This window comes from Alnus glutinosa, chromosome 6, assembly GCF_958979055.1.
Source record: "Alnus glutinosa chromosome 6, dhAlnGlut1.1, whole genome shotgun sequence".
NCBI lineage: Eukaryota > Viridiplantae > Streptophyta > Magnoliopsida > Fagales > Betulaceae > Alnus > Alnus glutinosa.
Window position 1 is genome coordinate 23,885,008 of NC_084891.1, and position 25,903 is coordinate 23,910,910.

General features: G+C 41.9%; 1 protein-coding gene across 5 annotated transcripts in view; it reads left to right on the forward strand.

Moving 5' to 3' along the window:
- LOC133871751 (probable LRR receptor-like serine/threonine-protein kinase At1g56140) overlaps positions 1 to 25,903 on the forward strand; it is a 65,869-nt gene that overhangs the window by 17,291 nt on the left and 22,675 nt on the right. For 4 of the 5 annotated variants that reach the window (XM_062309164.1, XM_062309167.1, XM_062309168.1 and 1 more), the window contains one exon: positions 18,521 to 18,586. The exons of the other annotated variant lie outside the window; for it this stretch is intronic. In XM_062309164.1, coding sequence (XP_062165148.1) covers positions 18,521 to 18,586 — 66 coding nt within the window. The remainder of the gene's footprint in view (positions 1 to 18,520; positions 18,587 to 25,903) is intronic. 5 annotated transcript variants of the gene reach the window in all.

A 25,903-nucleotide genomic window follows, 5' to 3' on the forward strand; every position in this document is an offset into this window, starting at 1 on the left:
CTGCAATATATTTCAATATAAGTTTATTTTATCTAGGTAATTTACTATTTACCCTATACAAAATCTTTTCAAAATTTTAGTTAGAGCTCTATAAACATTTGCTCTTATCAGGCCATCAAAATCATATCTTCAAATAAAATGTACAAGAAATGTCAACATAATTCCAATGACTAAAAGTGTCTCCAAGATTTTTCAGCCCTAAAGCAAATCTGGGTTCAAGACACCTGGAGTAGTCTACAACTCCAAAACTCAAATGCCAATAGAAAAAAACAACTAAATAACAAAATAGCCAAATAAACTTCCAAATTAATAAAAATTATAGTTCACAAAGCACAGATAGCTGAGCCACATAGACTCTCTCTCATATTAATTTACGTATTATCCGTCCACAAGTTAGGCAGCCACCAACAATAAGTCTCAACTCGAGGGGTCACCGTCTAACTGTGAAAAATCTTGGTAACAATCATGAGTGAGCCAAAGCCAAGTAATTGGCTTAGATAATGGGCTAAGGATAATGCAACTATCATAATAAGAAATATTTAGAAAACATGGTATAGTATATGAGTTTTTAAACAGGAGATGTTAATTACCATATGCAATGTCAGGACGTAACTTGAGTAGCTGAAACAATGTAGCTCTATGCTTCTTTACATTTCATGAACTACTGAATATACATGAGATATAAAAAATATTTAACCAATTTTAAATAGGATTTTTCATCCTAAGCTTCATGATAAGCTAGAGGTTAAATACGCCATATAAATGTTAATAGGTAATTGCCAATATGCTAAGTAGTGACGATCGGTGATTGATGTTAAGTATGAGAGTGTGTGGGGTGGCTGGTGTTCTTTACCAGCAGTGGGGTCTTATGGTGTGAGTGTATGGAAGTATATTCGAAGGGGGTGGGATACTTTTGTTAAGTTTGTGCGATTGGAGGTGGGAAATGGGTATCATGTTCGTTTTTGGCATGATTTGTGGTGTGGAGATAGGCAGCTCAAGCTCTGTTATCCAGTTTTGTTTAGCTTTGCTTGTTTTCAAGACGCTTGGGTGGTTGATAATTTGTCTGTGGTAGATGGAGTTGCTCATTGGAGTGTTGTCTTTACGCGTTATGCTCAAGATTGGGAGGTGGAAATGGTTCTTTCCTTTTATGAGCATTTGTATTCTAATCGGATTCGACATGGAGAGGTTGACAGGTTGGTGTGGAATCTCTCTAAGAGGGGGAGCTTTGAAGTGAAGACTTTCTATATAGCCTTAGCTAGTCAAGAGGCCGTCTCTTTTCCTTGGAAGAGTATCACAATAATGTTTCTCTTTCGTAAATTATCCAAAGTTAAGATTTTCCCTAAAGTTGCCGTCCACACAAAGAATGCCACTCTTGGGGGGACCTTAACTTTCCAAATACTTTTCCACGGAAAAGAAGACTGAATAGGACTAGATAAAACCTTATAGTAAGACTTTACCTGAAAAGATTTCTTTCGCGCTGGAATCCAACACATTTTATCTTCTCCCTCACTTCTAACTTTAAGAGTATACAACATCTCAAAAAATCTACTAACCCCTTCCACCTCCCAATCATGAACTGGGCGAGAAAACAAAATATTCCACAGAATTGTGCCATTTTGTCTCTGTATATTCTTCTCCACCCAGGCATCCTTGCCTCTAGCAATGAGAAACAATTCTGGAAAAAGAGTCTTCAAAGGAATCTCCCCACACCACACGTCATGCCAAAATAGAACTTTCGAACCATTCCCGATCTCATATCTCACATGAGCTGCAAAAGCATCCCATCCCATCCCCTCCTAATACTCTTCCAAACTCCGAACCCAAAAGAACCCCCAACCTCCTTAGAGCACCAACCACCCTCCATACTTCCATATTTGGAATCTACCACCTTTCTCCACAAAGCATCCTTCTCCAAAGCATATCTCCATAACCATTTACCCATCAAAGCTTTATTGAACATAACCATATTTCTCACTCCTAGTCCCCCCGAAACCTTTGAAGAACAAATCGTATGCCAATTAACCAAATGAAATTTAAATTCATCTCCAATACCACCCCAAAGGAAGTCTCTCTGAAGTTTTTCCAAACGATTTGCCACTCCCACCAGAATAAGGAAGAGAGACAGAAAATACGTAGGTAAACTTGAAAGAGTACTATTAATCAAAGTTAACCTCTTCCACCCCGCTAATCTCGCTTCCATCTTCTCAATAACGCTATTTTACATATGAGCGTCTTTATACTTAGCACCCAACGGCAGACCCAAATACTTTAACGGAAGTGAGGCCACACCACACCCAAGAATACTAGTCAACTCCTCCACATCCCTTACCTCACCTACCGGAACCATCTCAGATTTAGACAAATTAATTCTCAAGCCCAAAGCTGCTTCAAAACAAAGCAGCAAACACCTCAAGTCTCGGATTTGGTTAGCAATAGGATCACAAAAGATCAACGTATCATCTGCAAATAAAAGATGGGATACCATCATAGCATCTTGCATACTCGATCCCACTGAGAACCCCGATAGGCACCCACTATCCACCGTCACATATATCATCCGACTAAAAGCCTCCATCACCAACACAAACAAAAGTGGAGACAAAGGATCCCCTTGTCAAAGACCCCGTGAGCTACGAAAAAACCTTGAAGGCGACCCATTGACATTTATGGAAAAACAAATAGTAGAAATACAATGAGCAATCCAGCCACACCATCTCTCCCCAAAATTGCTTCTCTTCAAAACATAAAGCAGAAACTCCCAACTTACATGATCATACGCCTTCTCCAAATCCAATTTACAAATAATGCTTGGAGTTCCAGATCGAATCCTGCTATCCACACATTCATTTACCACCAAAACAGAATCCAATATTTGCCTCCCCTTGATAAAAGTAGTCTAAGAATGGGAAACAATCTTCCCCAACACCTACTTCAACCTATTTGCCAGGACCTTTGAGATGATTTTGTACATTCCACCTATTAAACTGATAGGTCGAAAATCCTTGATATCCACCGCTCCAGCTTTCTTTGGAATCAGCGACACAAAGGTAGTGTTAAGGCTCTTTTCGAACTTTCCACTGGTTTGAAACTCCTTTAACACCACAATAATATCAGTCTTCAAGATCTCTCAACACTTTTGAAAAAATCCCATAGTAAAACCATCAGGCCCAGGAGCCTTATCACCTTTGAAATTCTAAATTACTGCCCAAATTTCATCTTCCTCAAACTCACGTTCCATCCATATTCTATCATCTTCATCAATGAAAAGAAAAGATAAATCATCTGCCCTTGGTCTCCACTGATATTGCTCACTGTATAGCTTTTTGTAGAACTCCACAATGTGATCTTGGATAACTGTCCTATCATCAGTCAATTGTCCATCCACCACTAGAGCCTCAATCGTATTATGTCTTCTATGAGAGTTAGCCAGCCGGTGGAAGAATTTGGTATTACTGTCACCCTCTTTTAACCACAATGCCCTAGATTTCTGTCTCCAACTCACTTCTTCAAGAAGAACATGCCGCTCTAAGTTTCTAGAAAACTCTTCTCTCTTGAACTTTTCTTCTTCAGATAACCGCTTATCCTTTGCGATCAAATCCAGCTCACACAAACCCTTTTCCAGTTTCTTTTTCTGAACCCCTACATTCCCAAACACCTCCTCATTCCATTGTTTAAGATCAGTTTTCAATGCTTTTAACTTACTGGCAAACACAAAGCTAGGCGTACCTTCAAACATATAAGATCCCCACCATCTCTTCACCTGCTCCTCAAATCCTTCTGCTTGCAACCAAATATTTTCAAATTTAAACGACCCCCTACCACGTCTCCCGACTCCACAATCCAAAAGCATAGGATAATGATCTGAAAGAATATGAGGTAGACGTCTTTGAGACACATCTGGAAAATATTCCTCCCATTCTGTAGATAGCAAAAATCAATCAATTCTGGACCAAGAGCGGCAATTTGACCAAGTGGATCTCCCCCCAAACCAAAGGAATATCGATGAGACCCTGTTTAAAAATAAACTCAGAAAACTCAACTATAGCCTGAGATGATCTCGCTTCCACCCCTCTTTCGCTCGGAGACCGAACGATGTTAAAATCCCCCCCCCCCATACACCAAGGCATCTCCCAAATATTCCTCAAACCTGCCAATTCATCCCAAAGCCCTCTCCTATCACTATCATCATTAGGTCCATAAACACCTGCAAAACCCCATTCAAAATTTACTGACACACTATGGAATGCACAAGCTACCACATACCTCCCCACATACTCTTCAATCTTCTCGACTGCTTTTCTATCCCACATTAACAAGATGCCTCCTGAAGCCCCTCTAGAACCCAAATACACCCAATCCACATAAACACAACCCCAAACACTAGACCACCTCCTTACTAATTACCTCCATTTTTGTCTCTTGTAAGCCCACAATATCTGCCTTCCATTCCCTCAACAACCCCCTAATCTTCGTTCTTTTCTCGAGCTCATTCATGCCTCGTACATTCCATGAAATTATCTTTGGCTTCAACATTAACAATTGCCAACCCTCCCCTTCCTAGTCAACCTAGACGATTGACCTCCTTTCCCATCATAATTCACCGAACATTCTAACCTCTTCACTTCACGTTGTCCACGATTCCCAAATTTAGCTCTCAAATTATTGTCGTGCCTCACCCTATCGGAATACCGATGTGCTTCAATATCATTGAACAAATCCATCAACTTATCTTCAAAGCCTGGACAAGACATTCCTACAACTTTACAAAAACCTCTAACTCTCTTAATCACCCATTCTGTGGACATTGGGTCATCTCCTAGTTGTTCCTCCAAAACTGCCAACGGTTGTATATCCAGCATCTCACTTCCCCCAATAACATCATCTGCTCGGGTCACCAAAGCTAAAATATTATCTCCCTCACCTTCCTCCTGTAATTCATTTTCACACCCTAATTCAGCCACTTCCCCACTAATTCCCTGCACTTTTAATCCCTTGCTCGGGGATTCTATCTCTCCCAAACCAAATCAATTTCTGCCTTCCTCGGACTCTCACTCTCCTGATCACCCTCATCCCTATCCTCTCCTACACCAACACTCAAAACAGAAACCAGCTGGTACTTACCGCAACGCTAGTCTCACCTCCATCGTGAATCTGCTCCTCCAACTTCTCTATTTCCACCACTCCAGGACTTGTATATAAGGAATCATGGTTCTCATGCAATATAATCTCATCTATGGCCTTCCTCAAACCCCCAGTGACACCATCGATATCCTCTGATTCAGCCCTGTTTTTCTCCATTATCTTCACCAGTCGCACAACATATTCCCCAACATTTCTGACATGGTACTGGTAAGCTCTGGTTCAGGAACCACCTCCAGCGTCGTCATCGGCGTCTTCTGACCTTGCTCGACAGTTTCAGCCAACGTCTAAGTCGTCACTCCAGTCTGGACCATCTGCTTGGGCCAAGTCCGGCGACTATAAGTTATCACCGAACTTCCACAGTTCTCCTGGTGGATTATTTCTTTTCCTTTAGCCTTGATCACATTCTGATCCTGCTTCTTAAGGCCCAATCCTTCCGGACCCACTTCGTTGTCTGTTTGACCTTGTCTTGGGCTTTCAGTAGGCTTGGCCTCATACCTCAACATGCCCAATTCGAATAAACCCAGCCATCTAGTAGCTTCTTCTCGAATAGAGACCAGCATTGGTTTAAAATTTGCCAATTGTAGTTGCCTCTCCCACAGAGCTGTTTAACATGATTGCGCTCCAGCAATCTCCTCCCGCCATATCCGTCGCCTTCTTTTCCATTCTTGCCAAAATCGACATGGGTTGCTCTCCGGAAGTTCCCAAAGTGCCCTTGCTTGATTCTCTGTTTTCTAGCTCACTGCCTTGCCCTACCAGCACCGCCGCAAACGTTCGGCCGTCATGGATCGCTGGCTTCGTCACCCTCATCGGGGCAATTGGTAACTTTCCACCTATTTTCCCCCCCAGCAGCTTTCTTCTCAAAATATTTCTCTAACTTCCTCAATTGTGCAAGACAATTGGCCCAGCCGATACCTTCTCGTCCCTCTGGTAAAATCACGCACATCCGTCGACCACCATAGCCATATTCTGACAGCTCCAAAAATCTTCCATGAGCATTTCCTCTCTATTGCAGGATATGCACCATAGAACCCACCCGGAAAGTCCTGCAAAAGTCTCGTATCTCCCCGCCCTGCCTCAATTCCTCCATTGATCTCCTTAACCATCCTACACTTAACTTATTCAAGAACACTGCCCTGAAGAGACCTTTACTCCTCTCTGCTAACCTTATGCCATCCCCAACACTAAACTCAGATCGAATCTCGAAGGATTTCGCCTCAACGTAGAAAAATCCGACATAACCCATGGTAAAATCTGAATAAAACTCCTACAGTACACTCCTCACGCGCCTCCCCAGCTTCTCACGCGCTACGCATGAGAGCAGAGAGAGAGAGAGAGAGAGCACATCACCTTTCAAAGTGCAGAGGACCAAAAAGATCAAGGTCTCTTTTTTGATTATCTCATAACAACTCTCCAAATCCAAGAATCTTAAAGGTTTCCAAGCATTTTTAACATGAGTTCCATAAATAGGATTTCTATCAAGTTTCCTAAATTGCATAATTCATGACAAAATATATTTTTAAATAAGCAAATTGTCCAACAAATAATCAAGTCCATTATCAAATGGTATGATCAATGATGCTTATCATTTTTCAAGCTAACAACTCATACATTTCCTTATGTGGCATAAAGGAAATCATGCATTATCCATGTTCATGCTTTTTTCATATATTATCAAGTAAAGAGAACATAGAAAATATTCTACAAAAGGGCTTAGATCCCATCAATAAGATTCTAAGAATGCTCTTTAACCAAGAGATGCTTCCATGCAACAAATATTTATTTATTTTTAAATAAATCAACTAGCTGCTTACCTCACTCGCAAACTCAATCCAACAATCTCCCTTGAATGCCTCAAATGGACTAATTCAAAGTCTTAACAAGAATGAATAAACCTATTAAGATAGGTTCAATAATTACACATGTAAGGCTGAACAATTAGATTTATGCGTTTGGACCACCAACTCTTTAAGGTGGCTCCAAGATTCCTTGAACTTCTTCCACCAAAGTTGGGTTCTCATTTGACTTATAACAATATACTCAAAACATTTCAGCATAAGTCAGTTGTTATTCAACTCAATTAAAATTGGAAACCTTCATATGGGGTCTCAATTCCATAGTTGCACTCTAAACTGAACCAGGCAATAAGCAGATTGATAGAAGCCCCAAATTACTCCTGAACCCCGACTTCATTAATATAACTTCTCAAAAATCATAATCTAATGCCAATTTGACCAAATTTGAGTTTTAAGCCTTCAATTAAGAACCTCAGACTTATCAAAAAAAATAAAAAATAAAATTAGGAACCTCAGTTTCATGTTTGTGCCATAAATTTGAGGAGACAACCACTATAAAAACTGTACTTCTCTCTTGAATATTGTTCCAACTGTATCTCTATTGGTTGCTTTGCACTTGTATTTATAATCAAGGATTACAAGAGTTTGTTATCGGTATTACTTCTACCTATGAGAGCTATAGAGATGGAGATATACTCTAACTATGAGATGTACATGAGTAAAGATATACATAGGTAGAGTTTTAATCTATATGCTTTTCTGTTATAATTCCAGCTACGTTATATCTCTTTATACTCTGATAAAGAGATATATGAAGTATTTGGTTGTGTGCTCTTATCCTCGGTTGTTGATAAGAGTCCTTCAATGCTTGGACTCTTGGATAAGAGTCCGTGTGCTTTAACATCTCCCCTCAAGATCAATGGGGAAGGTTGCACGTTGAGCTTGGAACAGAACCAGTTAAACCGATTAGAGACAATTGGTCCTTGCTCAGGATGAATAAAATTTGAAGAGACTTGTTAGCAACATGGTCACGAACGAAGTGGAAATCGGTTTCCACATGTTTGGTTTTGGCATGGAACATGGGATTTGCTGCTAAATATGTTGCCCCAATGTTGTCACACCACAACTTTGGGGGGGAAGTAAGTTAGACACCAAGATCACGGAGGAGAGACTGGAGGCACAATAATTCAGCAATGGTGTTTGCAACAGATTTATACTAAGCGTCCGTACTTGACATGGACATCGTAGGATGTTTCTTAGAGCTCCATGAGATTAAGTTGGATCCCAGAAATACGCAATAGCCGCCAGCGGATTTTCGCCAGCGGATTTTCGATCATTGGGGCACCCCACCCAATTTGCATCCGAGAAGGCTTCAAGTGTGGATACATGTGACTGAGTAAGTAGGAGTCCGTGAGAAATTGTGTTCTTCAAGTAGCGGAGGATTCTTTTGATTGCTTGCCAATGGAGTTTAGAAGGTTGGTGCTTGAATTGACACACACGGTTTGTTCATGATAAGAGTCCTTCAATGCTTGGACTCTTGGATAAGAGTCCGTGTGCTTTAACAACCACCAACCCTGTGAAGGCATTAAATTAAGTGCAATCCCATACCTTAATTCTCAAGTAATCTTAATTGGAGCACAACCAAACTCAATTGAAGGTTTAGGGCCTCGATTTTATAGTAGCACAATCAATTCAAAGAAAACACAACCATATCAACAAAATCTCCATATCATGCTTACCGAACGACCAGGTTTTGCATTTCTCCAAATCACCTTAGTACAATTGAATTTAAATAAAATTAACCCCATAACATGAAAGATTACACTCGATAACTTTCTGGGGTCGTTCGATTTGACTAAAAACCCCAAAATTAGAGTTAGTCAAGTTTGGATCATAACCGCAATTTCTAGTGGAATCCTCGCAAAATCATTGGCCGGCTGCTTTGGGAATGACCCAGATTGAGTTGCTGGGTCTAGGAAGTGGTGTTGAGAGCAAGTCTCATGCAATTCAACGGAGAAAAGAGAGAAATGGTTTGCAGGTTTCTTGGATGTTCGATCGAAAGTGGTGGTTTTTCGTTGTTTATGATGACAAGGAATGAGGTAGCTGATAGTGTTAAAGGTTGGTGTTCAGCACAAATCGAAGAGGTGTGTGAGAAAGTTTGGGCAAAGTGTTTATGATGACAAGGAATGAGGCAGCTGACAGTGTTAAGGGTTGGTGTTCGGCACAAAGGGAAGAAGTGTGTGAGAAAGTGTGGGAAGAGTATGGAGAGTGGAAGTGGTTAAAGAGGGGTATATATATATATATATATATATATATAAAGAGAGAGAGAGAGAGAGAGAGAGAGAGAGAGAGAGAGAGAGAGAGAGAGAGAGAGAGAGAGAGAGAGAGATTAGCTAGCCGATGACTTCATAGAAAAGTTTGAGTGTAAGAAGGGTACCCGAGAGTTGGATTGATTTTCGCTCAAGAGCCGCTTGAGCGAGACAGTTCATTCGAGCCACAATTGAGCTTTGCTTGATCAAGAGGATGAGATGGTGCTGCTAGAATTTCCCGAGAAGTTTGATCAATCGAAGTGATGAGGTTTGCTCATTAGAGATTCTCGAGACATTCGATCGATAGTTCAATAGATGTTTGATCGATAAAAAATGTGATCTTTTGATGGATCGATCCTTGATTAATGATCAATCGATCGAACTTGCGACAAGGGAAGTTTAATATTTTTCCAGGTTTGGAACCCTACTATTTAAGCTCAATAAGGACGGCCTGGCCAACATTCGGTTGTATTTTTTAGTTTTCTCAGTAAGAAACACTCAGAGAGTGATTTTTCTTCAATTTCCTGCAATTCCTTGATTTTTATTGGGTTTGTGGGAGAGTTGAGTTTGTGTGCTAGTAAATTCTGCTTGAGGAGGAAAGGGTGAAAAAGGAGGATATTTCTAGAGAGTTGGAGAGGTTTCTTCTTTATGAAGAAGTTTTCTGGAGGCAGAAATCTAGAGCTCTTTTGGTGGAGAGAGGGAGATAAGAACACTAAGTTTTTTCACCGGTTGACAAATTCGAATAGAAGAAATAACATTGTAGATTCATTATTTGTTAGTAGTTCCTTACTGTCAGATTCTATAGAAATAAGGGAGCATATTGTGCAGTTTTATATGCAACTGTATTCAGAATAGTATATATTTGGAGGCCAAAGCTGGATAGTCTTTCTTTTTATTCCATTCATGTTTGCAGAGGACACATTGATCTAGATGTCTGTTTTTATGCTTTGAAGGGGTATCGAGATTAAAGATTAATTTATTGAAATCAAAGATCATCCCAAGTGGTGAGGTGGATGATGTAGAAAGTGTGGCTAGAATTATTGGATGTAGGGTGGCTTTGTTATTGATGAAATATTTGGGTCTCCCTTTGGGTGCATCTTACAAGTCTACTTCTATATGGAACGGTATTGTCAAAAAAATGGAGAGGCGGTTGGAGGGTTGGAAGAGGCTATATTTGTTAAAGGGGAGTTTTTTTGAGATTTGTCAGATATGAAGTGGGAGATGGATCTAAGATTAGGTTATGGCATGACTTATGGCGTTGGGATAAACCACTGAAGGAATCTTTTTCGGAGTTGTTCAGTATTGCTTGTTGTAACGAGGTGTGGGTTGCGGATAATATGCAGCTTTCCAATGGTGATATTAAGTGGAATGTATCTTTTATAAGATCTGTACTGGATTGGTAGGTATATTTGGTAATTGCGTTTTTTATTTGTTGTATTCCCTCTGATTGAGACAAGGTGGTGAGGATCGTATTCGGTGGATCCCTTCAAAAAGGAGGAAGTTTGAAGTTTTAAAGAGTTATCTAGTTTGTGGGGTTCATCTTTTCCTTGGAAGAGTATTTGGAAAGTCAATGTTCCATTAGTATCAGCAAATAAGTTCCTTTGGACATTGCCATGCAACATGTCCCTTTTCTTTTCAGTTTAAACACATTTTCTCTACGCTCATCAACCATAGGAGCTTTATTTTTTGACTCACCAGCCGAATTGACCCTATAACTTTGGTGCAAATTTTTTCTACGTTCATCAGCCGCTGCCAACCGAACGCGCTTGGTGCTGGTTTTTGGCTGGCGGTGTTGAGGGGCTGTTCGTGGGAGTTTCGTGCTGGGGTGTATGCCGGTGGGTTTTGCGTTTGGGTGGTCTTCTTCGCCGGTCATAATGCTTTCATTCTTTGGGTTGGTCCTATAAGATCGGGTATTTCTGCGATGGAAAGAAACTTTACGGTGGATTCGAAGTCCTTTTCTCTCTCGGTTTTGGAGGGGGCTTCGATGGTGCGGGTGGAGAAGAGAAAAAGCTTCTTCGGGGCAATCGTCCTGAGCACTCAATGTTCAGATTGGCTTGCATCGACATTGGAGACTCTCTTGGGTTTCTCTGGTGATCATGACTTCGTCAAATCCTTCAGGGAAGGGTCTAAACTTCTGATTGCCCGTAGAGGTGAAAATAAACTTGGCTGGTTCTTAGAGGCAGCAGCCTATGGGTTGGGTGGTCGGAGAGGGCTCATTCTGATCCCCGAAGGGCGCGGTGGATGGGGCTGGCATAAGTTTTCCGGTGAGTTGAGAATTGTTTCTGTTTCTCTCTCTGTGGGTTGCAGGCTTGGTTTGTCTGCGTCGGACAAGAAGGATGGGAAAGTAGAAGGGACAAAGTTGAGCACAGGTCTGGATTCTCTTGGAGCCACAGAAGGGTCTCTGTTTTCTGGTGGTTCTCCGACGGGTGTTAAGCTAGGAAAGGGAACTGGCCCTCCGTCGTTCGCGGAGGTGGTGCGCTCGGGTGCAACCGTCTCTGCCTTGGGTTGCCGGTCTCCTAGTCATAAGTCGGGTTCAGGGGATGCGGCAAAGGTCGTTGACGTAAGGTCAATGGCGGAATGGTGTGATTTGAAGAAGCAGCAGCCAATGGATTGCTCCGCCATGGAGAAGCAAGCGCCTAATCCCCTGGGTAAGGACCTTTGTGTTGATGAGAGTCTCAGTTCCTGAGTTTGCGTCAGTTGTTCGGCTTGCGTGTCTGGGGTAGCCGTTGTTGAGGGTGACACTTCACTGCAAAAGGAAAGCGTGTCTGGAGTGTTCGGGCAGATTCTAGAGATCCTTGGGCGCCTATCTAGTGCTTTGATTTGGGCTTGTGGGTCTTCGAAGAGAATGGGCTTTAAGTCCTCTGTTGGGCTTAAACGCAGGTTGCGTTTTGTGGCGGGCCAGATGCTTAAGAGATGCAAGGCAGCTATTAAAGGGTCCTGGTTTCAGGATGGGACTAAGGTGCTTAAGCCCAGTGCCAAGAGGGCTGCTGAATCAGCTCTTGAGTCGGTTTCGGGGAGGGTCTCGTCTCTGGATTTGGGTTGTCCGGCACCGGAAGCGGTGGGCGTTTCGACTCCTACTTTTCCGGCGTTTGTTGAGCATTCCTCTTCCATTCCTTCGGTGGTTCCTGCCCCGGAGGTTGTCTTGAAGAAGTTTTCTTTTTCTTCTGAGGATCCTGTGACTTTGGGGTCTGCGTCTTCAGGATTAGCGTCGCCGGTGGCTAGGTTTTATTTTCCCCCTGTAGCTTCTTCCAGGTTGGAGGGGATCTCTCCGGTAGTTTTGGGTTTCTCTTCAGCACCCCTAGTAGCTCCTACCAGATCTGATGGGACATCTCCGGTTCCTTCTCTTTCAGGGGCGGCTGAGTTGGGGAAGAGGTTGCGTCTATCTTCCCCTGTGCTGTTGGATTCTAAGCCGTTTCGGAAGTACTTTTGGAAGGCTAGGGAAGCCAGAAAAATGCATTTGGACGGTATATCCTTAGCCGATGCTTTGGAAGCTTTGAGGCCAGGTGCTATAGTGCTTGGGTCTATTTCTAGGGTTCCGCCTGCTAGAGAGCCAGTCTAGACAGTGGCTCCTGCGCTTCCAGAGCAGGATTCTGCTGTTCTGGCAGTGTCCGTGAAGGATAAGGGTAGTTCTTCCGCTTTGATGAGGGGTTTTCCTCGGCGGGGGTTTCTCAATCCGAGCCCTGTGTCGATTCCGATTGTTAAAGAAGGTGCGGCGGCTTCGAGTTCTTCTATCGCCATTAAGGGAGAGGTTAGTTTGACCAAATCTCAAAAGTGGCCAGTGGGTTTTGGTCCGTCGAGGGAGGTGGTTGCGCGGGAGCAGGGCGACGGGTTATGGGATGGGGAGGATGGCGATTTCCCTCTCCCTTTGGGTGTTTTTCCTCCCGATTGGGCTTTAGATTGGGAGTTGGAAAGTGATGAGGGTTTGGACCCGTCCTTGGCGATATTGGATGCCATTGAAGAGAACTTCCACCGGGGAGTTAAGGCAGCGCGCCCAAAGTCCAAGGGCAGGAGGGAAGTTTTGAATTTGGCAAGGTCCATCAACTACGGGGATTCTTGTGCTTCCTCCCGACGCAGGAAAGGCAAGGCGCACATGGTGTAGGGTTGGGTGGGTTGATCGGGTTTTCTTGTGGGTTTTGAAGGTTTTGTTGGGTTGGGGTGCTATCAGGGCAGATTTGGGTGTTTGATGGGGGCTTCTTTGGGTTTTAGGGTTGTTCCTTATGGGTTTGTTTGATTTTTCTTTTTGTGGGCTGGCTTTGGTTGTTCCTTTATATACTCCTGGTGTACTTAGGGACGCCTTACGCTTTTTATAAAATTTTCTTACTTATCAAAAAAAAATAAATGTTCCATTGAGAGTGAGTTTTTTTGTTTGTGTGGACAGTGACTCTTGGTAAGATTCTGAATTTGGATAACTTGAGGAAGAGAAGAGTGATAGTGGTGGAATGGTGTTGCATGTGTAAGAGGAACGTGGAATCAATATATAATATTCTTCTCCATTGTGAAGTGGCAAGAGAATTATGGAGTGAGATTTTTAGCCTTTTCGGAGTGGATGGGTCATATCTAAAAGAGTGATAGAGTTGTTAGATTGTTAGCGAAGTCAATTGGGAAGTTGTTCAGTTTTAGCCACTTGGAGGATATCCCCTTTGTGCTTAATGTGGAGCATATGGAGATAGCGGAATGCAAGATGTTTTGAAGATTGTGAGAAGTTGATGGAAGAGCTCAAGAATAACTTGGTCAAATCGCTTTATATATGGACATAGGTGTCTAATATTTCTTATATTTTTCTTCCTTTTTTTTAAAAAAAAATAAAAATAAAAAAATTGTGGATTTCTTTTAGTCTTTTAGTTATTAATGGGGACTCTCTTTGTATACATTTTGTGGACTAGGGTTGCACCCCTCTGCACTTATTAATGATATGCTTTACTTATATTTTTTTTTGATAAGTAGAGAATTTTATAAAAAGCGTAAAAGGCGCCCCTAAGCATACAGGAAGTATACAAAGAGGAAAGCAAAACAGGAGCGCAAGAGGAGAGAGGAAAAACACCCGAAAAACCCAAAAACTAAGGAAACCCAAAGACCCCTACAAAACTAGCCCACAAAACCCAGAGACTAAAACATTACATCAGAGGCCCTCTTGTCTTGCCCTGGCTAGAACTAAAACCCCTAGCATCATAATTAATAGTGCACTCTAGGTTCTTCACTTCACGACACCCTTTAAACTTAGGAGTGGGGACTGGAGCCTCTAGACGATGCTCTGCATCAATTAGAGCCATGAAGTCTAAAAAGGCATTCTCATTCCCCTCGTGAGAAACCCCCAAAGTTTGAAAACAGAGGCTAAGATCAATAGCTGTCCCGGGAGAACCACCAAGCTTTTCAAGACCACCTCCCCACGAAGAATCATCAACAAAAGCTGCCCCGGAAGACTCACCCACTTCTGAAGGAGAAGGAGCCGTGCCCTTTGGGAGAAGAAAGCCATGCTGAAGGAAAGGCTGACAACCCTCGACAAGAGCAGGAGTAGACATTAATCCATCCTTTGATGGTTCAAATAAGGGCTTGGTAGCATCCCCAAATGACGGCAAGGAAGGAGCTTTGGGAACACCGAAAGTCACAATAGCCTCCTCAAGCAGAAGCTTATCCATTTTGCCAACCTTATTCTTCCGGGAGTATTTAAGCACAGACTTGGATTCCGATGGGTAAATAGGCGCTCCAGACTCCGACATCACAGGAAGAGAAAAACGCAGCCTTTCACCAAGGGCTGCCGCTTCTAATAAGCAAACGCCGGGGGTTGGACCAAACCCATCTAGAGCCGGAGAAGGAGCCAACAAATCGCAATAAACCTTAGATGAAGACGGCAATAGAGGATCCTCACCTAGGGCGAATCTCACCAAGGATGCCGAAGACAGCTTAGCTGCAGAAAGCGTCGGGTTGCAACCCACGTCTGACTGCTCCGGAGCAGCGGCAATCACCTCCACTAAAGCCGCCGGAGATGAGACCTTCAAAGAAGGAGAGTGCACAGCAGACACCGAGCACTCACTTGACGAACAGGATTATGCTTCCCGCCACGCCACGCTTTAGAGAGAGAGAGAGAGAGAGAGGGAGAGAGAGAAAGAGAAGCTGTTGGGGGTGGGGGGTTGGTTCCCATGGTGTGGGGACATGAGGGTGTGGGCCATAATTGTGGTATTGAAGCAGAAGGGAGAGAGGCCTGTGCATATTAATTTTTGGAGATGTGGGGTGTTACAAGAGATTTTTTTTTTTTTTTTTTTTTTTGATGAGTAAGAAAAGGTTTATTAAAAAAGCGTAATGGCACCTCTAGGTACACATGAAGTATACGCTAGAAACACCCAAAGCTAACCTGCAACAACCAAAAAAACCAACTGAAAAAACCCCAAAACTCAATAAAGAACAACCAAACAACCACAAAGGAGCCCAAAACGAGTTACAAGAAAAAACTAAACGCCCGAGAGACAACTCACAACCCACCAAAGCAACAGCGAACCCTACAAAACGTGGGCCTATCCTTTCCTAAGAACTCGTCGCCATAATTAATGGAGCTTTGCAGATTCAGAAACTCCCTCTTGCCTTTTGACTTTTGGCGTGCTAACATTTTCTCTCTTAAAAACTCTTCCTCCATGACGTCCCGAATAGCCAAGGCCTCCTCCTCAAAAGCACCATCCAAAGCCCGATCCAAGGGCAAGCCATCCCAAAACTCATCGTCCTCCTCCCAAGCCACAATCTCCTCGTTATGATCAAAACCGACATGCCAATTGCGAGATAGGGATAAATCATTTCCTTCAAAGGAATAAGGAGTGAGACAGCCTCTCGGGGGGAATGAAGGTCCTACCATCCCGACCTCGGTGACCTTCTGCGGCGATGTGGGATTAACTGGCACCTTCGGGCGAGGGTTGAGAAATCCCTTCCTAAGACCCTGCTTCACTGGTGGCTCTGTAGCCTTCTTCACTGGTGGCTCTGTAGCCTTCTTCATTGGAGGCTTAGCAGCCGTAACCTTTTTAACAGAGCAGCCAACAGTCATCTTCGCGGCTTCCAGAGAATCAGAAAATAACTCCTCATTCCACTTCACAGATTGCCCTTCCCTTAGCACCTTCACCCTCTTGTAGTAACACTAAAAAGGCTTAGAAACCACCATGGGGAGGGGAGAACGCAGTTTCTCAGCCAACACAGCCGCTCCAGCGAGAGATTGAGGGGCAAACCCGGGTTAAGGAATCTGAAGCAGCCTCAGAGGAGAGACCTTAAACACAGGATCTGGAGGACACGCTGGAGAAGCAGCCGTCAGAAAACCAAGCTCCGGTGCCGGTGAAAGGGGAAACCCAAATTTTTTTGAGGCTAGAGAAGCTGACGACGCTAGACCCGCTCCCTCTGTGGCTACCAGCGCATCACCCACCAATCTCCCAGGAGGAGACCGAACCAAAAGCATCCTAGAAGACCACTCCGGCGTCGTCTTCGGCAGGGATCTGGATGGACGGGCAGCTTTAGGTTTCGGCCAAAAACGAGCCACGCGGAAACCTTAATGTTTACGACCCATCCCCGACCCGGAAAACCGGTCTAGAAGTTTTCTTACAGCTCGGCCCAAGGCCACATAAAACCTGGAACCCAGCTTATTCCACGTATGCATTCTCGAATATTCGGATTTCGAATTTTCAAAATTCAAATTCGAACGAGAGAGAACCTTCTTACCCTTTGGACGAAAATGCCGGTCTTTGCCCAACAGCTCTAGCGGCGAGGACTCCAATGAGAAGCAATCCACCACCGATCTCAGTTCAACCTCTACATGCCTCACCATCGGAAGAAGGTCAAGAGCACACTGCTCCTCCTCTGACGCCATCCACCCTGAATGACGACCCCCTACGATGGGCTCTTTCTTCACGGCCGAGACCGAACCAGACCTTAGCACCTCCACGATGGAGGGCCCTTTCCAAAGAGGAGCCAAACCTGGCCTAACCTCTTCTTCCACTGTCTTGATTGACGCAAGCGAGGACTCAGACCCGCAACCCGCTTTGGCAGAGAGATAATCTTTGGCCTTTCTCAGCTTGTCCAAGAATTTGAGCCAACCCTACCCTCTACGCCCCTCAGGGATCATGATAAACCCTTTCCGGCCACCCATCCCGAATGCTGTTGCCTTTAAGAAACGGCCTGCTTGGTTGCCACCTCTCCAAGCAATCAAGATTTTTGACCCTTCCCTGAAGGATTTTTGATCTTCCGGATGACCCAAGAGAATCTCCAATGTCGATGCAAGCCACTCAGAGCATTGAGAACTGATGATGATCTCCTGAGAGAAACTTTTTCTTTTCTCCCCCACCCTCAGCATCGACGCCCCATCTAGCACCGAGAAGACAAAAATCTTCGACTCCACGATAAAATTTTTCTCCATCTCAACACACACCCAACACTCAATCGGCCACCTCAGAAGAAGAACACATTGTCGCCAGAAGAGAGAAACCCATAAAGAGAAGGCACAGGTTGAGCCCCTACGCGTGATACAAACGAGACCCAAGAACTGGAAACCCGAAGCTCAACCCCCAACAGCAAAACGAACAGTAGGAAGGCGAAGAGAAAGAATCTCCTAGCTTGACGCGCTCTCACGCGCCGTTGAGAGAGAGAGAGAGAGAGAGAGAGAGAGAGAGAGAGAGAGAGAGGGTGTGCTGGAAATGTACGTTACAAGAGAGTTGAAGATTGAATTGCTTATGATGCAAGAAGAAACAAGAAAGAAAAGAAGAGAAAAAAATGTTGCAGTGATTTCCATGAGATAGTCCATGATTACCATAAAAATGCTGAGATTCATTGTTATATTTGCTGATTTTTTTCATGTCTATTAGAGACCACAAGAGAATCATTATTTGGGAATGTCATTGGCAATCAATGTGTTTTCAGTCCCATCCACAATTTGAATATCCTTGAAATATGTTGATTATCTTGGGCATGCTTTTCCTTTTACAGCTTTTGCAGTATGAACCATGGTGACAAGGTTGCTTTACCCATTAATTTCACGGAAAGAAAAGTCTGTCCAGAAATCATGTGGCATGATTTAATTGCCTGCAACAGGACACTCATAAGCATTCTAGGTGCCAGAATAAATTCATCTCTTGTTAAATTTCTTTATAAAGACCAATTGGATGTATATCTACTCAGTAAAATGCAAGCCAGCAGGACCTCGTCCATGCGATAGAATGAAATCAATCTACTTGCTTTCTAAATTCTTTCTCATTATGAATTTTTGGTGCATTATATGCCTACTTACTCCTTCTAACATGCTTTTGCATACAGAGATTTATCTTACAATGAACTATCAGGAAGTTTTCCGACATGGATAACCACCCCTAGTTTACAAATGTATGTCTTTTAAATTCTTATACATCTCTCCTTCTCATCTTTTTCAGCTTTTACATTTTGCTTTAAAACATCATGCACTCAGGTGCTCATATAGAACTTCTTTTCTAGCTTGTTTTAATCTATCTTGAAAGAATGTAATTGAAGAGTCAACTGAAGAATTTGCACTAACCAGTTGTGTATATATTGAGTACTTAACTTTATCGTTCCTACTTATCATTTGTTTAATAGAAAATAATGTTAAACATCCTTATTTGCCTTGTATGCTTGCATTCCTTCCAGTGACTAAATCTCTCTCTCTCTCTTAATGGAGCGTAGGTTATGTGTAGTTTCATATGTTACATAGATTTACAGTAGTCAAAATTTGATGCTATAGCGTTTCTAAAAAAAATACACTAATCGATTGTTCTTTTTCTCAAATGGAAGAAAAATTAAGACTCACATAATGATTAATATTTTGATTTGGCATCTCCAAATTGTTAGGGATAGTGCCTAAAAACAAAGTTGTACAACATTTTCAATTAATAAAAGTTTTTTATTTTCTGAGAATTACTTGAGTATTTGGAAATTGCATATTTATTTGATGAATGTGGGTTACATTGTATGTGATTTAGGTGTATTAATGAGATTAATAACTATTACGAGGTTTGCATGCAAAATAGAAGGAAAATAGGAGGCTATTTCTTACGTAGCCTCTCTCTCCTCATACTACATATATGTATGTATATATTCTAAAATTGAATGCAAAGACCAAAATACCCATGTAACATATTAACCCTAATAAACTCTTCTAACACCCCCCCTCAAGCTGAGCATATATATCATATAAGCCCAGCTTGGAACAAATAAACGCTAACTTCTTTCAACACAAGGACTTTGTAAACTTATCAACTAACTGATCTCCAAACTGATCTCCGCTGAGTATCATATCTCGAACAAAGTGACAATCAACCTCAATATGCTTGGTTCTTTCATGAAAAATGGGATTAGACGCAATATGTATAGCAGCTCGGTTATCACAAAATAACGGGATAGGAGTAGGGGTTGAGAGTCCAATCTCCTGGAGAAAATGTTGTAACCACGTCAACTCACTGGCAGTCTAAGACATTGCTCTATATTCTACTTCGGCACTGGGCCGTGTCACTATTGTCTGTTTCTTACTTTTCTAAGTGACCAGGTTGTTGCCTAAGAATGTACAATATCTTGTAGTAGATCGTCTATCTGAGGGAGAACTTGCCCAATCGGCATCAGTAAATTCTTCTACTCGAAGGTGTTTATTCGGCTATTCAATATCCCGAGTCCAGGAGCTCTTTTAAAATATCAAATAATACGAGTAACAACTTCCCAATTTGAAACCCTAGGAGCCTGTAAGAACTGACTAACAACACCAACTGCATATGAGATGTCTGGCCTAGTAATCGTAAGATAATTCAACTTTCCAACCAAACGACGATACCTACTAGGATCTTCAAATAATTCCCCTTCATCCTTTAGTAATTTCTGATTAGGATCCATCGGAATGTCAACATATTCCAAGTCTCAAGCTTGAGTATTTTAGTAAAGAGTTACTAAAATAAAATTACTCTATAGAATTTGAGTAAAAGAATAATCAAGAGATTAAAGTGGGTACTCTAGGAATCAAGAGGTAGAAAAAATAAAGTGATAGTAGATTTTATTTGACTTTATTTCTCTATGAATATTTAATGGAGGGGTAAAGTGCAATATTTATTAGTCAAGGAGCTCTTGTATAATGAAATAAATCTTTAAATGCAATTATATTTTTATAATGGAATAAAATATAATTAATGGTAACTTTTGGTTGGTTATGACTTAACACGAGTCCAAGGCTCATTGGAGGTAGGTTTTAATTTTTCCTCAAGTCCCTCAAGCTATTTAAATACTCTGATGTGGTCGTTTTGTATACAAAAATATCAATAATAAAATTATCACTCGCAATAGTATGAATCCTTAAAGGATAAGGCTATAGAGAGGGTGTCGAGCCTCAAGGACTGCAGGGGTGTTATCAAGTTTTTTGAGATTAAATATAACTTAATTTAAAAGATGTTTGATTTGATTTTTGTTCTCTAAAAATAAATACATAAAAGTAAAAGACATAAATGTAAAAAGTGTAGTGATGAGAGAAAGAATAGGGGGTTGATTTCACCACTCACCGCATAACAATGGTCAATCATAAATTAACAAGGGAAATTCATACTATGCATGATATAGGGTTTGTCTCACTTGAGTAATGAAGAAAATACCATCATTAAAGAAATTTCCCCTCTTTGGTTGGAGAAATTTCGATTTAATCATTTCCTTGATTTGATTAAACTTAACTACATCATATAGGTCTTCTATTATGATTAGCTAAGCTTAACCATATCTTCTAGGTCTTCTCAAAGTGTGCTTTAAGCTCAAAATCAATGAAATTAATTGCATGTTTATTTAAAATTTGAAAACAATAAAATAACACAAAATCAAACAAATAACAATGCTAAGGAATTGACATATGCAAGTTAAGGAGCTTGAATGTACAACATTCGACACTTATCATACTCAATTATGGTTGGCCGGCCACTAAAGCTTTTCTCTCCAAGGAGTGCACGGCAAGGGTATTAGGGAGAAGAGAAAACGGTTTTCTCTCTCTCTTCTGGTTTATATGCATACTAGGTAGGAAACAGATAAGTGAACCCACTCTCTTGGCCTTTGAATAGTCGTTGAGGAGAAGAGTTAAGGTGTTTCAATCGCACAAACTATTTTTCATTTTGGTGATTAAAGCCAAAAAGGTAGGTTTCTCTTCATTTTAATCATGTTTTATTGAAGAAAAATCTGATTTTTGAAAAGTTGTGACTTATGCAAAACAATGACCTCTAATCCTGGTGTTTTTCTACACAACTAATTTTTGATCTTCTTTTCTAGTCGATTTTTTTTTTTTTTTTTTTTTAAAAGTAATAAAATTTCATTAAAAAGCATAGAGGGGCGCAACTTTAGTACACATGAATTATATAAAAATGCCCCTAATCATAGGAAACAAAAGAACATAAATGTAAAAACTCAGCAAACATAATACAACTCGGGCTATAAGCCGAGACCCATACATATAACATATTAAGCACATTTTGACACAATTCCAAAACCAGTAATTCCACATCTTCAAAAAGCATTGAACTCCTCTCACATCAAAGACCTCACATAACACACAAGGAACCTACTTTCACATTTGCGTAACTTGACCACGACCCAGCGAAGTGCCCCAATTACTCAACAAATCTAGCACTCTTCTTGGCATGACCCACTTCACCCCGAACCAACTATAGAAAAAACTCCAAACAACCCATGCCACATCACAGTGAAGTAAAAGGTGATCAATGGATTCCCCATGTTGCTGTCTACACAATGTACTCCTTTCTCTCTCGCTTTTCTTTTTCTAGGTAGGTGTTTTTCTTGTATACTTCCAGTGTGCTAAGGGGCGTCTTAAGCTTTTTTTTAATGAGATTGGCTTCTTACTTATAAAAAAAAAAATTGGATTCCCCATTCTTCTTACACATACAACACCACTCAACCACCACTATATGACACCTACGCAAGTTGTCATGTGTCAAAATCTTTCATAATGCTGCTGTCCACACAAAAAAAAACACCCGCTTTGGAGTTTTGTCACGCCAAATACTCTTCCAAGGAAAAGAGACGGCCTCTTGACCAGTTGAGGCTCTATAGAAAGTCTTCACTTCAAAGACCCCACCGCCGGTAAAGAACACTAGCCAACCCTCACACTCCCATACTTAACATTAATTGCCGATCTCTATAGAGCCTCGCGCTCTTGAGCAAACCTCCACATCCACTTCCCCAATAAAGCTTGATTAAATTGAATCACATTTCAAACTCCCGAACCACCTTCCTTAATTGGAGTACAAATTCTATGCCAATTTACTAAGTGAAATTTAGCCTCATCCCCCATGCCACTCCACAAAAACTCCCGTTGAAGTCGCCCCGGTCTTTTAGCTACACTCATAGGAATGGGGAACAACAATAAATAATAAGTAAGAATGCTAGAGAGAGTACTTTTAATCAGAGTCACCTGACCACCCTTGGATAAATAAAGTTTCTGCCAACTAGCTAACTGGTGTTCCACTTTCTCAAGAACTCCACTCCAAATAGAAATAGATTTAAAAGATGCTCCCAACGGCAAACCCAAATAAGTCATTGGCAATGACACAACTTGACACCCCAGAATATGAGCAAAAGAATCAACATTTTCCACCTCGCCTATGGGAACAATTTCGGATTTACTTAAATTGATCCTCAGCCCTGATGCGGCCTCAAAACATAAGTACACCTCAAATTGCGAACATGTTCTGCCTGTGCATCACAAAAAATTAAAGTATTATCCGCAAATAGCGAGTGATTCACCACTAATTTTTCATTATCCCTGGTTCCCACAGAAAAACCTGTCAACAAACCTTGGAGTATAGTCGCATTCAACATCCGGCTTAGCGATTCCATATCCACCACAAACAACAAACGAGAAAGCGGATCACCTTGCCTAAGCCCACGAGAACTCTGAAAGAAACCAGACAGAGTGCCATTCGCTAAGATGGAAAATTTTACTGTAGAAATACAAAATTCTATCCAATCCCTCCACCTCTCCCCAGAACCACACCTCTGAAGCATGTAGAGCAAGAAGTCCCAATTAACATGATCATACACTTTCCCCAAATCCAATTTACACAATAATCCAGCGCCCCCCGCCCGCCCCCCGACTGCATTCGGCTATCCAAGCGTTCATTAGCTATGAGAATTGAATCCAATATTTGTTGTCCGAAAGCATTTTAAGAGCTAGAAATAATTTTCCCTAACACTGATTTGAACTTGTTAGCAAGGACCTTAGAAATGAGTTTATAGACCCCTCCCACCAAGCTAATAGGCTTGAAATCCTTTACATCCACAGCGTCTGCCTTCTTAGGAATTAGGGAAACAAAAGTTGCATTAAAGCTCTTCTTAAATTGGCGTCTATTATGGAATTGTGAAAAAACAGCCATATATCTTGTTTCAATACCCCCAACACTTTTGAAAGAAAGTGAACCCATCCGGACCCGGCGCCTTATCACCATTCAGATCCTGCACCACCTCCGGCTTCTCAAATTCTCGTTCTAACCAGATACTTTCCTCCGCATCAATGGATAAGAAAGAGAGCCCATCCACCCTAGGCCACTACGTACTCTGCTTGGTATACAATTTGTCATAGTATTGTACAATATGCTCATTGATTTCCACCGGATCACTAGACATAGCCCCATTTATCCTCAATGCTCCCACATGATTGTATCTACGATGCGAGTTGGCCACCCTATGGAAGAATTTAGTGTTATTGTCCCCTTCTTTCAACCACAAAGCCCGAGATTTTTGTCTCCAATTTACCTTCTCAAAGAGGAGCGTTTTTTCCAGCTCCTTAATCATGTTTGTCTTCCTCACCCGTTCCTCCTCCACTAACCCCTGACCTTCATCAATACACTCCAATTCTCGAATACCTTCCAATAACTCCTCATTCTTCCCTACATCACCAAACACCTCCGCATTCCATTTCTTTAAATCCACCTTTAAAGCTTTCAACTTGTTTGCCAAAACATAACTCGGCAGGCCATGAAACTCATATGTCTTCCACAAAACCGTCAGATTTCAGCCACATATTTTCAATTTTAAAATATTTGTTCCCTTCTCTTTCCGTCCCACAATCCAACAGTAAAGGAAAATGATTCGATAAGATTCTAGGCAATCTTGGTTGTGACACCTCAGGGTAATGATCTTCCCACTCCAGAGATAATAGAAATCTATCAATTTTAGACCATACCTGATTATTGGACCAAGTGAATTGACCTCTTTGGAGAGGTATAACCACAAATCTTTGTACGAAAATGAACTCCGAAAACTCCTCCATGGCTGCAGGGAATCCAGTCACACCCGATCTCTCACTAGGAAACCTCACCACATTGAAATCTCTCCCAAAACACCACAGCATATCCCACCAGCTCATCAAACCAGCCATCTCATCCCACAAAACACTCTTCTCCCCATCATCATTAGGCCCATACACCCCCTAAAACGCCCACATAAAATTGTCTTCGGTGTTACGCAAAGAACAAGCAATAGTATATCTTTTGACATACTCATCAATCTTCTCCTCAAACCTCCTATCCCACATAATCAAAATCCCACCCAAGGCCCCACGTGCCCCCATATAACACCAATCCACATGTTGACATCCCCATAAACTTCGGACCACCGCCCTAGTAATGACTTCCATTTTTGTTTCCAACAAGCACACAAAATTTGCCTTCCATTCTCTAAGGAGCCCTTTAATACATAATCTTTTATTCAACTCATTGAGCCCTCTTACATTCCAAGTTATGATTTTAGGCTTCATTAAAACAAGAATACCCCCTTCCCTTGGCTCTCCTTCTTTTGGATTGATCCCCCTTCTTATCATAATTGATGGAACAATCCAATCGTTTTATTTCCCGTTGGCCTTTCATCCTTGATACTGCGGTAGCCATAGCCATAGTTTCAGCTATTGTTTGATCCCGCGTAGCTTCAATTTCTTCAAACAGTGACATCAATTTATCCTCAAACGGATCACATGACAAACCTATTACTTTGTAGAAACCCTTCACCCGCTCAACCACCCATATTGGAGACTCACTAGAACTAGACTCCGTGCCCACACTTACTACCAAAGGTACAAGAGATAATGGGCCACTGTCCCCCAATTCTTCTCCTTCTCCATCATCCACATCTTGTAAGAGGGGTTCATTTTTGACAACATAAACCTCCATAGAAGACAAAAACTTAGACCCCTCCGTCTCTCTAGGATGGCCCTTAGGAAATAATTCTCCCCTCTGGCCCGACAACTGTTGGTCTTCAAAATCACCCCCCAAACTGCCATCTCCCTTTCTCCCTTCAACCTAGTCTTGTTCACTCTGAGTCGCGTCTGACAAGCCCACATTTTCTGGCACCAGTGTCAAAACTCCTCCAACATTGACATCGACTTTGTTTGTATCTCCCCCAAAGTTCCCCATCGCCCCTACGGCAAGGTCTGAGAGTACCCCATTCTGTTTTGCCTCAGTAGCAGTGTTGTGTAGTCCCAACCCACAACCTCTGACCTCCATCATACCCCCATCACGTGTTGACAATTCATTTTCTAACTCCTCGGCTAGTAATTCTCCTTCAAACAGCTCGTCAGCATCCTCTGTCCCCTTCTCAGTGTTGTTTGCCGGATTCCCAGTGGAACTCGAAGTTGCCAACATCAGCCCACCAGCAACCACT